Raw genomic sequence first — 15,070 nt, forward strand, 5'->3', positions numbered from 1 at the left:
GAAATCACCATTCTTCAGACAATCAGTGATAGGAGAAATAATAGTACTGAAGTTCTGCATGAATCTCCTATAGAAGGTGGCTAATCCATGGAAGTTGCAGACTTCCCAGATAGTCTGAGGGATAAGCCACTCTACAATGGCCCTCCCTTCTCGGGGTTTGCGGAAACCCCTTGGGATGAAACGATAAAGCCCAGAAAAATGATGCGATATACTAGGAAGGTGCTGTAAAACCCTTAAAAAGCTGATTTTTTTGTGCAGTTCGTCTGTACGAACTGGATTTAGTACTGGACGAACTGAAGAAATTTGTGAAGAAATCTGTCATTTTCGTCTGTACGAACCTGGATCGTCGGGACGATCCTCTCTCTTTTTTGTATAACACGAAGGTCAACACCTACGTTTACTAAGCTTAAGCGAGAGCAATGCGGAGGAGTCCGTTGTGACTGCAATCAAATCAAGAAGAGTTAGACTAAAAGGGAGAAGATGCAAGTAGAGGGAGAAACCTTTGTCAAGGGGTAGTGGAGATCCTCCACTCAATGCCTTCAAAGTGTTCGTCAATGGCATCCACCAAAGTATCTAGAATGCGCTCCAAGTAGTCTTCGACGGTATGGTCGATCCTTGGGTTCACGTCGAAGAAAGTAGATCGGAGGATGCCGATGAAACTGTCGTCGTCCCAAGTTATGCCGTATTCAGTTGCAAGATCCGCTATTCATGAGTAGATGATCAACTCTTCACACTTGATGAAGCACTTGTGAGGACAATCAAAGAGAAAGAAGTTTCTCTTATGATCTTGAAGGGGGAGTGGACCAAAAAACCTAAATCTGAAATAAGTTTCAGATTTTAGTCAATAGGAGAGTTGATTGAAGAAGAGGAGAGAGTTGGAGAGAGAGAGGGGGCGGGTAGGGAAGTAGGGGCCCATGGCTTTGATGGATTGGGGAGGGGATTTAGCATGTGGGGATGGGTTTCCAACTTTAGGTTTAGGGATTAGGAAAGATTTGATTCGGTCCAATTTAATTTAAAATCAATTGGACTTAAATTAGGAAACTTTCCTAAAATAAGTCAAAGCATAAAGGAAAACTTTTGGATTTCAGAATTTTATTAATTGGGATCCTAATTTGTCTCCCAATTAATAGAATTAAATTTGGGAAATCCAAAAGGTAATGAGAGAAGTGGGCCCGGCGGTTTGGGCCTTGTATGGCCGACGACAAGCACAGGAGAGGGAGCAATTTGTGGATTTAATTGGAGCTTCCTAATTTAAGTGTCGGGATTTGGAAAGTTTTAACTTCAATCCAAATGAATAAAATTATTCAAAGGATCGTATTCAAATACTTTCCTAAAATAGAGTAATTAAATTAGGGAAGATTTTGATTTCAAATTCAAAAGAAATTGAATTTTCAATCATCCCAATTTAACCTCCTACCCAATTAGGAAACTTATAGGAGATGATGAAGTGGAGGTGGCCGGCGGCTTTGGAGTAGTGGTCGGCGGCTTTTGGATTTTGGGTGGAGATTTGGCCGTGGGGGTTAAGAGGTCGGGAGGGAGTTCGGCTAGGTGGAGGGGCAAGAAAATCCGGAGGCTTTGAGGTGGTGAATTGGAGGGTGGAGGAAAGAAGATAGAAGTACGGAACCACGAACCCGACTTATCCAGGTTGGTGGGTATTGCACGATCTCCCTCTCCTAGGAAACTCTCTTCATTAGAACTCTCAAGCTCTCTCAAATCTCTTGCAAGAAGAAATTTTAATAATCAATCATTCATTCATCTCAAAAGAAAATAAGGAGGGCTATATAAAGCCTTATACAAAGGACTCAAAAACAAAAGACACAAATGCCCCTTGGGCTTACATACGACATCCCTTCATAAGAGGGTAAAATGGGAAACTAAAGAAAGCAAATAAAATGCTACAACATAAATAAGAAAATACATAGGAGAAATAAAAAATACAAAGACTTGATCATGGCTGTAGATCGGCGGCCTCGCCTCTGATAAACCTTCCATGATCTGATGTCCCCATCATACTGTCTTCAATTTATGCCTATAGTGCACTAGGCGATGATGGTGGCAATGACAACATAAACTCAATCTCAAGTGATTATGGTTGTACCAAACTATAATCATTTGAACTAGAATCTCTCTTGAGGTGATGAGATCTTTGCAATCCGTTAGTGTACTAGGCGATGATGGTGGCAATGGTAACAAAAGTGCAACCTTTAGTAAGTGTAAATGTAACAAAATGTAGTAGTTTGAGTGAATGTCTCTTGAGTTAGTAACAAATGAACTGGATTAGGAATCACTAGAGGAAGTTGGAGAAGATCAGTTGTAGACTTTGGTGTATCCAAATATATCTCTACGCGAGCATTAAAGCCGACATAATCCTTCATCGACGGAGTGGCTCGACAACATGAACAGTGAAGGCGACGTGAGTGTTGAATGTTCGTTTTCTTCGTTCTTCATTTTCTTAATCGCAGGTTCGATACTTGAAGTCGGCACCGCTCGGTACTCGGTACCTCTCAGTACTCGGTATCGCTCGGTACTGCTCGGCACTGAGCGATACTGGAACTCAGTACCGCTCAGTACTGGAACTTGGTACTGCTCGGTATAGAGAGTAGAGAACTTTAAAGCAAGTCTTACAATAAAAAATTGTTCCGGGGCACTGCCAGAGATCAACGACTATGATCTGGAGTTTATTTATTTATTTATTTTGATGTGTTTTATGTACTAGTTCATTTTATTTTTATATTTTTCCCATTTTACTCCTAGGTGTGGTCATGTGGTGTTGTAGCCCAATATAGGGAAACCCCTCAATTAACTTAAATCTGAAATTAATTTTAGATTTAAGTATTCAATCCCCTTAGTTGCTTGGGCTCACCTCCTTATTGCCTGATCCCTCTCTCTCTCTCCTCTCTCCTTGGCCGGCCCCTCCCCCTCCTCTCTCTAATTAATTAGGTCCCATAAATTAAGGATCTAATTAATTCAATCCCATCCCCAGTTTCCCTCCTAATTCTTACTCGTTTCAAATTCAAATTTCAAGGAAATTACTCTCTAATTACTCACTAGATCTGAAATTATTTTCAGATTTAACCCTTTACCCTTCTTCCCCTTTGCTTGGCCGAACCTACCAGAGCCCTTCCCCACTCTCACTCTCTACTTTCTCTCTTAGACAATCATGCATGGTCGACCCGGATGTTGATCATGGGTTCATAGAGGATTCTCTGGACCGGACCGACGTTCTCCGATCTCCATTCTTCGATTTCAATTTGGACGTCGACGACTCCATGGAAAGCTACATCGAACGCATCATCTTCATGTTGGCACCGTCAATTGACGAACACCTCCCAACCGGATCGTGGATGATCGTGGGACGTCAACCAATACATCCCTCGCTAGTTACCTTCGGTAAACTCTTTCCCTCACTCTTTATTTTTAGAGTTGTGTGAGGGATCATTCATAGTATTAATCTCATTGTTGGTCTATGGATTTCTTGTTGAAACTTTCCACGTATGCAATGTTAGACTAATTGATTGTTTTACGGTCTTAACTCCTACACGTGTGATTTAGCCTAAGCTTTTGTCACCGCTCTTTGTGTTTTATATTATCGTTCGAAATCACTATAAAGATATAATTATTGTGCCCTAAATATTAAGCGTGCAATTTCCTTAAGCAACTCATCTTCACATGTTTGTTTCACATCAAGCTGGTTAAGCTTTTTTGTAGCCTTGTTCAGTCCTTTTTGTTGGTTCATGCAATGGCTCTTTTGTAGGCTAAATTGGTTTAATGATCAATCGATCATTATTGTGCTATATCAGTTATTGTGGCATGACAAATGATGTTGTTGCTGCTTGCATAAATATGTGAACAAGCTCCTCTGCTGGTGTATTCTCCATATTTGTGTAGTTGTGAGATGCATAGTAGGGATTTCATTGTATGCCTCCCATAGAAATAAAAATTGTAATAAAATGCTTTTTAAAACACAATACAAAGGCGATGTATGAGCAGATGAAGTCTAAGGCTTGTTGCTAGGTTAAATATTGTGCTTATAAAAAGTTGATTTTTCGAAGAGGTTGCTTTTTGACGAGAGAGGGATATAGACAGCGTTGAAGAATATGTAAAATGACTCCAATTTTGCGTTGTTTGTGCAATTTGATTGTACCGGTGATAGCAAGGAAACAAGTTTCTAATTAAAACTAACTTGAACTCTGTGCTAAAAATGCTGTTGTGGCATACGTATGTGTCCTATTCCTTTAGCAACTGTTGTTTTATTTTCTTGTGCAGGAGTTGTTAGTTAAAGAGCTTAAATCTTCTCAGGAAAATTTGCTAGATGAAGAAAAGCGCAGGAAATCTCTTGAATTTGACATCATCAAACTGAATAAGCTATTATCTGATAATAGAGTTGCCTTTGAGGTATCTAATGTCAGAATGTTTGCAGATTAAGTTTACGATGTTGAATGTATGGTTTTGCAGGACTGAACATTTTACTGTTTTATAGGCTGAAATGTCCAAAGGCAGAAGCAACATATCTAAACCATCATCTGGATTAGAATTTCCTATGAATTTATCCAAGTCAAGCAAACCAAGAGGGACTGTTCCTGGTCAAAGAACGTTCATTGCCAAATTATTTGAGGAAGGCATGACTCACTATTATTTGCACTATTGATTTGCAATGTCATGTTACTTCAACTGTTGTTTATTTTTGTGTGCTTTTCCCTCTGTTTCATGTGATCTGATACCATCAGTTGGCCTACCAAAAGTATTGGCTCTATTAAAGTCAGAAGATTTGGATGTACAAACTCATGCTGTCAAGGTCGTTGCCAATCTTGCTGCTGAAGGTAGCAAATATGTTTTGCTTTTTTAATCTAGTTGTATCTTGCATTAGTCCTGTGGCACTTGTTTTATTTTATTCCTGTGGCACAATGATGTTTTGTCTTACAATTACAATTGCAAATGTTAATCATGGACTCGAAACTCTACAAGCAACTTGGCTGAGTTGATAAAGTTGAAAGCAACAAAATGAAAGCATTCAAAATCCCAATAATGACCATGTTGAAAAAAATATCAACTGAAGGAGGCTATATCAGTCAACATAGCCTCAAATCCCAATACATATTACTTAAAGGCCCGAACAACAACTTAAAGGCCACATTCAGATAAAAAAATAAAAATAAAAAAATATGAATCCTTAGGTGAAATTTATCCCCTAAAACTTAAAATAAAATTCATCCATCTACTGCAATCATTTGTAAAAAATGACAAATCCAAGGATAACATAAGCTCAGAAGATTAAAGTCATCTTATTTGAGTCAATAATATTTACTCAAGCAGCCAAATTGATGTTATCTAACAATCTTTTGTCAAGTCGGCTATCGGCTTGTTATTATTAATTGTGCTTACGGATGAGCAAGCATCAGTTGTGCATACAGGAAACCATAGTTTAAAATTGCGCAATCTGAGGCGTCCCTTTGCGCAATTTGCTCCAAAACAGCCTCAAAGCTTGCAATTCTCAGGCATCATGAAGCGTACGCCTTAGGTGGAGTGAGGCGTGCCTCACTAGCGTTATTGCACAATTTCCTTTGAGGCGTACGCCTCAAATATGAGGGTCCGCTTACTTATAAAACCTCTTAAATTCTTCCTTATACCCACTTACCCTTTCGAAGACCCACTTACATGACCAAAGACGTCAACCGAAGCTGCGCAGGAAGCACGCAGACGCTCGATTCGGCTCTCTCGCACGTTTCCGCCGCATCTCTCGCCGGTGAGTCATTTGTTTCCGGCCTCCCCTCTACATCACTTCTTCAAATGTTCTTAAGATTCTTTTTAAGTTTAGGGTTTGATTTTTCAACTTATAGGAAAACTAGGGTCATAGTTCTCGGTACTGTTATGTACATGCTCGGTACCGCTAGGTACATGCTCGGTACTGTTATGTACATGCTCGGTACCACTATGTACATGCTCGATACCGCTAGGTACAGGCTCGATACCGCTAGGTACAGGCTCGATACCGCTAGGTACATGCATGGTCTGCTAGGTATATATAGTGCCCCCTTGGACCCGGTACATTGATGCTCGATGGAAGGTACAGCTACACAATCATTTACATGCAGCGGCGTATTATCTAAATCCTCAATTTCAATATTCAGAGAGAAAATCCTCAAACTCGGAGGTGGAGCTTGACTTGTATCATTGCATGGAACGACTAATACCGGACCATACCGTTAGGGATCTTGTAGACTTACAACTTGTTCTATTTCGGAATAAGGAGGGATTTTTTGGTCTGTAAGTAGCAAAATCAACTATTGCCAAACGATCTCCAGGTATACTTATTTTTGTAAATGCAAAACACTTTAATATGTTCTGATTATCATTTTTTTCTTGAAAATAGTTGAATGGTGGATTCAATTTGGTGATTCCACCCCTGAGTTATAGAGTTTTGCTGTTAGAGTTTTGGGCCTCACTTGTTCTTCTTCTGGGTGTGAGCGAAACTGGAGTACATATTTTCAAGTGCAAACAAAGAGAAGAAATCGACTTTCAACACTCAGAATGAACTCCCTTGTGTATATTATGCACAACAAGAGGTTGAGAGAAAGGACGTTGAGGAACAAGGGGTTGAAGGATGATGAGGATCCTTTGGTGTGTGATGATGTGGCATTTGATAATGAGTGGTTCATAGATGATGAGACAAATTTGTCATTATCAGACTTGTAATTAGAGGATCTAAGTGTGGATGTTTTGAGGGGCGAAGCAGATCAAGTGGGCACATATACTAGTACCACACCACACACATCCACTAGCTCTGTAACACAACAACCAAATAAAGGTATTCCACAACTTCTTATATGCTATTACATTATATTTATATCAAGTGGGAAAGTAATATGATAATGATCATTCTTATTGAATAGGAAAGAGAAAAGTGAGTCACTTTAAAGATGATGAAGATATAACATTCATAGATACAATTGGAGAAGAAGATTCCCTTGAAGACCCATTTAGTGATGGGACATGATTGGATTATATATGTTCTTTCTTAATTGTACTTTGGGAGTTGATAGATCAATATTTTGTGGTTTTGTACTTTGGGACGTGATTTTATTGCATCTATTTTCTTACTTTCCCCTAATTTCAATTATCATTTAGATGTTTTTATTATATGATAGAATCTTACTATTTTTTACTTGCTAAAACCCTTAAATTCTCATATACGCAATTCTTAATCGGTGAGGCTTACGCCTCACACCGCCTTGAGGCTTACACCTCGCCTCACGGATGAAAAACGCCTCGAGGCTTATTTATGCAATTTTAAACCTTGCAAGAAACTATTAGATAATAAATAATATATATAATTTCCCTTAATTAAATCTACTGTCCCATCTGCATCAGCCGTAGCACGCAAAGATAACTGGAATTGCTTAAAAATCAAAGGATGCTACAATACATTAGTCTGTGAATAGTTACTGTTAAATTCAGAGAATTGGAGAGGAAAAAAGCTTAATTTTATTGCACAAAACTATCCTTATTTATAGATCTGTACAAAAATTGATGTGAAACATATATAGAAGCATGAATTGCTTTAGAATTAATAACAATTTGTTAAGCTTTGATAATTTTAAACTCAATGTTTCACCAATATAAGAGTCTAGGATTTCTTAGTTGCTGTTGTGCTTTGGCATGCGGTTACAGAAAAATTAACAGGACAATTTTAAAATAAGAACAAAAATCGTAGTAACACTAGATGCAAAAATAACAAAATCCACCATTAACAAATAGAAATTCACCTCGAGTTCCCCTCACTTTCACTCTTGATAGTGGGGTAAGCGGGAGAATAATTTCAGCAAACCTAGAGATGCCACCTAAAGAAAAAGAACGCATTCAGTCTTGCTCAACGAAAAGTTAACCGGAGGGGAAGAAGTTGGTGGATGTCCGACTATGTTGCACGGATGCTCCTATTTACAAGGCATGTTGTATTGGACACGGGTCAGATACGGATACGCTTCCGATACGGCACGGATACGTGTCGGATACGACTTTGCCATTTCCTATTAAAATATTTTTTAAATTTGACCGGACACACATATCGGATACGCTTGTCCTATTTAAAAAAAAAAACGGAGCCGCAATTTTCCCTATTCATTTCGGCTATCCGCATTTGCGGCTTAAACAGTTCGGCAAGCTAGGTTTTTCGTTTCCGCACAAGTGTTCGTCTTCTTCGTTATAGTCGAAGGAGCGGCTCAACGACGTGAGCATAGAAGCAGACAAGATCATCCTTCGTCGACGAAGAGGCTTGACGATGTGAGCATTAAAGCCGACAGGATCATCCTTTGTCGACGGAGCGACTCGACGATGAGAACAGTGAAGGCGACGTGAACAATGAAGGTTCATTTTCTTCTTTCTTTTTCGACGGAGCGACTCAGTACTCTGTATCGCTCAATACTGCTTGGTACCGCTCGCTCGGTACTGCTCGGTACTAGAACACAGTACCGCTCGGTACCGTTCAGTATGATGGGGACATCAGATCGTGGAAAGTCTATTAGAGACGTGGTCGTCGATCTACGACCACGATTAAGTCATTGTATTTCTGAGTTTTTTTATGTATTTTCTTATTTATGATATCATATTGCATTTGCTTTATTAGTTTCCCGTTGTACCCTTTTATTAATGGAGGTCGTATGTAAGCTCTAGGGGCATTTTCATCCTTTTATTTTGTGAGTCTTTGTACGAGGCTATTTATAGCCCTATTGTTCTTCTTTTCATGTTAATGAACGATTGATTACAAAATTTTCTTCTCTTTGTTTGAGTCCTTATGAGAGCTTGAGAGATTGGAGTGAGATCCCTAGGAGAGGGAGAATTGCGCATTACCCACCAACCTAGACGAGTCGGGATCGTGGTTTTCTTATCTATCTTTCCCTTCATCCTCCCACCTCCACTGCCGGTTCCAACCCCTCTCCCCTCGGCTTCACCTCCCCACCGCTGGCCTCCATCCCTACACCAAGCCAACCACCACCCCTCCTCCACCAGCCATCCACTCCTTCCCCAAGCATCTTTCCCCACTTTTCCGTCAACTATTCCTCCCTAAGCCCACCCAACCGCCGGTTCTACTCCCCTTAGCCGGCCCTTCTCATCTTTTCCCCTCGTCTTTGAGTTTCTTAATTTAGTTGAAGTTGATTTAGGAAAAATTTGAATTTCAAATCAATTGAATTTGAAATTCAAATTATTTCCTGATTTAACTAATCTATTTTAGAAAAGTTTCTAAATCCTTGATTGTTTTGAATTTAAATTAATGAAGGATAAGATCTCTCATCTTTAATTTAATTCCCCTAATCTAAGGAAGCATGAAAAAACTTCCCAAACTTCTCCCGCCTAGCCCTTGATGCCGCCGGCCCCTATAGGGGTAATTTATGAATTGTTTCCTAAAACCCAAATCCCCACTTTGGAAACAATTCAAACTCTTCCCTTTTCCCCTTGAACGAATCCTCCCCTAGCCCCACCTATTTAATTTCCTTGCAATAAAGGAACTCCTCCACATAGAAGTAAATCCACCCCACCCCACCTCTCTTGCCGCTGCCCCCCCCTCTTGCTCTTTGTCCTTCATGTAATTATTTTCAATTAAGCAGATAATTAGGAAGTGTTGAATTAGATTTCCCTCCATCTCCTCTCCCAAAACATGAACCTAATCTCTCTGAATCCCTCCCCTTGGCCGGCCACCTTCCTCTTGCCTTCTCCTACATGAATTCTTGAGGGAAACTTCTTTCTTTCAACGGATTCTTCAAGGCGAGCAAAGGATCACTACATTCAACACTTCAACGCTTGGGGAGAGACTTCTTCTTCTTCAATTGAACCTTTAAGAGGAGCTACGACAGACTTCTTCAACACCTCGCCTACTTATTTTCGGTTTGATAAGGGTGAACTCCTTCCTCTTTTTAATTACCTTTCTAATCCCCTAATATTGTAGGTGATGACGATTCACAAGGAGCCGAGCTTCACCTTTGCCTAAGCTTGTAAACGTAAGGTTTTGTTTCGCTGCTGCCCAAAAACCTTAGTAAACGTAGGGATTGAGTGCACTTCATTTGTTTCTAATCTTATTGTTAGATTAGGGATTTTCGTTGAAAGCTATTATATTTACATGTTGTTGATTTCTTATGTTATTTTGATGATTCAAAGCTCCTATTGTGCAACTTAGTCTAAATGGAAGTGACCGCTCCTTTGTCGTTTTATTTGCTAATAGTTTTAATCATTATTATTCTAATCAATAAGTCGTGCAAGTTCTTATCAAGTTACTTTATGCATTGTAGTCCTACATCATCTGGTATCAGGGCTTGGTATGCTCTTATTGCATGTATTAGGATATGTCGTAAAGCTTTCTTTTTATCATTTTACTTTGTTACTCATTCCGCCTTTGCATTTGTTTCATTTAAAACTTGATAGGTTGATGTCCTTACTTTTTTCTTCACTCATTTTGCAAATCATAAGTGTGCTTTAATCATATAATTTTCTGTCCTTTGCATCCTAGTCACCGTAGGTGTCCCGTAGTGAACTCCAATGGACCCGGAACATCTTAGCAGGATTTTAGACTTGTTGGTAGGCCAAATGAACAATATTAGCCAGCAACTCAAATAGAACCAAGCAAATCTAGCCGAGCTTCGTAGAGACACCACCGAGCTCTTTGATACACTTGAGCGATCTAGAGAACATCATACCCCTTACACCCCATCTAGACCACCTATGTATGGGGATGACACCTACCCGGATGAGAGGCAACATCGTGCCAATCATCGAGTTCCCCACCACGGACATGATCCACGTCATGATCCTGATATACCACTCATGAAAAATATTAAAGTTGGCGCTCCTACCTTTGATGGCACTCTCGATCCCCAGCTCTTCCTGGACTGTGTCAAATGTATGGACAGTTTCTTTAAGTGGTATAATATTTTAGAGGCTAGAAAGGTTAGTTTTGCGGAAATGAAACTCACGGGTAGGGCGAGCCAGTTTTGGGCGAACTTAGAGAGCCTTAGGGAAGCTAGGAACGATTACCCCAACCCTGATTAGCCGTCTGTGAAGCTCGAACTGAAGCAGAAGTACTTGTCCCCCTCATACTTCCCTAGGTTGTTGGATAGGTGGAATAGGTTGACTCAGGGTAACAAACCAATCAAGGAGTACATCGCTTCCTTCGATGATTACTTGATTCACTGCAAAGGGGAGACCTCTACCACCCCCGCGCAGATCTTGTCTATGTTTCCTATCGGGTTGCGAGAGGATCTTCGCAACGAATTGTTTGCCCGGAACGTCACTACCCTAGAGAATGCCTACAACCTAGTGCTTGATTTAGAGGAGACCCATTCCTATCACCCGAGCCGTTCACATGACTCTAGGCCCTCCTACAGACCATCTGGTAGTTCTACTCCTCACACTCCTGTTGCCCGATCCACTTCTGAGAGCTCGACCCGACCACCTACGGGTCCTCCTACACCTCGATCTGATTTTAGGACTAAAAGTTCCGAGACCAAGTGCTTTTGATGCCAGGGGTATGGGCATATCGCTTCTCAGTGCTCCAATCCCTACAAGGTCTCGATCATCGAGGAGATTACTGAGGACAATCTCGAGCCTGAGGTTGATCAGATCCATCAGGTCGAGGATGAAGGCGATTTCTTCAAGGAGGACGACACTACGGTCCTCCATTGCCTTCAGAAACTGGATACCTCTCCAATCTGCGTGGTGAGATGTGCGCTATCACACCTGACTCTCATTGATGACTAGCGTAGGACTGCGATTTTCCACACTACCAAAATCAAGGATAAGAATTGTAAGGTCATATTGGATAGTTGTAGCTGCATAAATGCTATATCTTCCAGCTGATATTCAAGTTGGGTCTTTCTGTCGTTCCTTACCCCAACCCGTATAAGGTAGCGTGGGTCAACTCCACTTCCTTGGAGGTGAAAGAACGAAACATCGTATCGATCTCCTTTGCCGGCTATAAGGAGAATGTTTGGTGCAATGTGCTGATTATGAATATTGGACAAATCCTTTTCGGTCGCCCTTGGATCTATGGTAACGATGTCCACATTTTTTGGCGTTCGAACACCTACATGTTCAAACATGCGGGTAAAAAGATTGAGCTTTTGCCATCGCAGCCCCGGGTTACGGATGACTCAAAATCCAACCCTATTAAGTCTCTTGTGGAATGAAGTAGTGGACAAAGCTCTCAAGTGGACAAAGCTCTCAAGCTTTTCCAAGAAGAGAAAACCCTCAGGTTTTTTTAGAGACAATGCTAAACAATTTTCAACAACCTTTCCCCTCAAAAAACATCTTCAATATATAGCCAAGAGAGGAGAACACAACAGCCAAAGCATCACCCAATAAGCCAATAATATTAAGGGAAATGAAAGGCCAACAACCATAATAACAAATCCCAAACGGTGCAGCAAAACAGAGAAAGAAAATCCACGGAACCAAGCAGGGAACCGCAAAACCGAACAGCCCAGCACGGAACTAAGGAGGGAACCGCAAAACCGAACAGCCAACCACGAGAACCAAGGGTCAAAGGCACGGTAAAACCTCCCAGCATAGGAAACCAACAGCCATTCTTGGAAACCCAAGGGTCAGAACACGGGAAATCACCCAGCTCAGGGAAATGAGAAGAAAAGGGGAGAAGAAAAGACAAGTCCACTCCAAAATGAATCCAAGACTTATGAGCATACTTTTTTAGATTAATGAGCTAGGTTGTTCAATAAATTTCCCCCAATAAATGAACTAAAACTTCAGCTCAACATTAATGAGCTAACAACTTAGAGAGAAAAGCTCAAATCGAGAACCATAAGCCAACTTGAGAACCCGCTGCAGCCCAAGGACCCATCAAGCTAGCAAACCAAAGGCCTACCAAAGCCCAAGCACAACTTACCATGATCATTGGATGCTTTCCCATCATTGGATAGCTAAAAAAATATAAAACTAAATTAAAAACTAATGTTAAATATTAGAAAATGAAAATATATAAATTATGATTGCATCAATTCCCCCCTGGTGGGTAATTCTCATCTTCGGATGAGAAAGCTTCAGTAACTTTTTGAAAAAGATCAGGATGACGTCGCTTTAATTCATTAGTACCCATCCAAGTGCAGTCGGTCAAAGGATGATTCTTCCATTTTGCTAAGAATCTCCTATGCTCGCCATGTCTAGTTTTAGAAACCCTGACATCAATAATGTCTTCAATCTGTTTTTCAGATTTTGCCAAAGAAGTGGAGAGTGGCAAAGTTTCAATGTCTACAGAATCGTCAGAATTTTCTTCATATAAAGAAAGGTCAGAAACATTAAATATAGGAGAAGTGCCAACAGTAATAAGTAGATCCAACAAGTAGCATTAGTGCCTAATTTTCGAAGCACACGAAAAGGACCAAATTTCTTTCTGTTCAACTTTCTAAAAGTACCAACAGGAAATCGTTGGCGATGAAAGTAAGCCATAACCAAGTCACCCTCATTGAAATTCACCTCTTTTCGATGTTTATCAGCAGTAGATTTGTACTTAGCATTAGTCTTATGGAGTTTTTCAAGGACTTGCTGTTGGATTGTCTTTATGTGGTCAAATGTTTCAAAACTTCAGCACTAGTTTTGTTAGGTAAAGGCAAGCAGTTTTTATCTAAAATGTGAGGATTAAGTTATCCATAAATAATTTCAAAAGGAGTTTTACTAGTGGAATGATTAACAGAGTTATTGTAAGCAAATTCAGCTTGAGGCAAGACTAAATCCCATTGGGATGATTTTCTCCAGCAAGACACCTTAATAAATTTCTTAAGCTTCGATTGACAACTTCAGTTTGCCCATCAGTTTGAGGATGATATGCACTATTAAATTGAAGAGTAGTCCCAAGTTTTGCCCAAAGAGTTCTCCAAAAATGACTCAAAAATTTAGTGTCTCGATCAGAAGTAAAAGTACGAGGGATACCGTGAAGACGAACAATTTGTTTGAAAAACAGATCAGCAACGTAAGAAGCATCAGAAGTTTTTTTGCAAGGAATAAAATGAGCCATTTTGCTAAATCGATTTACCACCACAAAAACAGAATCAAACTTTCGAATATTAACAGGCAAACCCAAAATGAAATCCATAGAAATATCCTCCCAAGGTTTGTTTGGAATAGGCAGAGGAGTGTACAAGCCAGAATTTTGTGAAGTTCTCTTGAAAGCCTGACATATTCTACATTGTTTAACCAGCTTAGCTGTAAAAACCCGCAAAAGCCATTTCAGACTTCGCACGCTTTTCAAAGCGCCGCGACGTACTTTAAGTGAAAAAAAAAATTCAAAGTTGTCAGATTTCGACGCAAATAATTTTATAAAATGGAGCGTAAAATTCTGATCAATTTGGTATATAAAACTTATATTTAATTCCGTTTTAATTGAGAGTTATGATTTTTAGAAGCTCATAAATACCCAAACTACCCCTAAGCTTTCTAAAGGTCAAATATACTTAAGTGAGGGCAATTGAGTCTTTTGGCCTACTCCTTTTCTCCCTATTAGGCAAACCGAGACCCCCCTCTTTTCCCCTCATTCGGTCTTTTGCCCAAACCGAGCGGACAAGGAGAAAGGGGGAGCGCACGGGTGAGGCGACGGGAGAAGGTTTCGGGCGGCTCCGGCGGCGGTTTCCGGCGGCCAAGCTTGGGGAAATTTGTAGGGAAGACTAAGGAAAGGCTAAGGTATGGGTTTTGCTTGAGTTTTCTCCTTCTTCCCTTGAGTTTTCTCAATGAAATGAAAATTAGGGTTTTGAGAAAACTTGAGTTTTCTTTAAGATTTCTTTGAGAAAAGTTTAGGGAAGGGTAGTGTGATGTTTCTAAACCCTAATGTGTATTATTTTTATGAAAATATGGATTTTGAAAATTAGGGTTTTTGCTCAAAATTTATCTTCTTGGAAATTGCCTTCACAAAAGATCTTTTTAAGGGTATGGGAAAGTTTTTATGTGAAGATATTATAGGGTTTAAGCAAAAATTTTGGGTTTAGGAATTTAGGGTTTCGAAAGGTCAGAAACATTAAATATAGGAGAAGTGCCAACAGTAATAGGTAGATCCAACATGTAGCATTAGTGCCTAATTTTCGAA

The 15,070-nt window shown here is 40.0% G+C and overlaps 1 protein-coding gene across 7 annotated transcripts in view; it reads left to right on the forward strand.

The window, feature by feature from the left end:
• Positions 1–15,070, forward strand: part of LOC110113260 (kinesin-like protein KIN-UA) — an 85,662-nt gene that overhangs the window by 41,615 nt on the left and 28,977 nt on the right. For 6 of the 7 annotated variants that reach the window (XM_020845795.2, XM_020845779.2, XM_028701070.1 and 3 more), the window contains 3 exons: positions 4,267–4,395; positions 4,481–4,619; positions 4,728–4,820. In XM_020845795.2, the coding sequence (XP_020701454.1) occupies positions 4,267–4,395; positions 4,481–4,619; positions 4,728–4,820 (361 nt within the window). The remainder of the gene's footprint in view (positions 1–4,266; positions 4,396–4,480; positions 4,620–4,727; positions 4,821–15,070) is intronic. The other variant, XM_028701071.1, reaches the window with a different exon arrangement.

The sequence above is a fragment of the Dendrobium catenatum genome, unplaced genomic scaffold (genome assembly GCF_001605985.2).
Source record: "Dendrobium catenatum unplaced genomic scaffold, ASM160598v2 fragScaff_scaffold_1638, whole genome shotgun sequence".
Lineage (NCBI taxonomy): Eukaryota > Viridiplantae > Streptophyta > Magnoliopsida > Asparagales > Orchidaceae > Dendrobium > Dendrobium catenatum.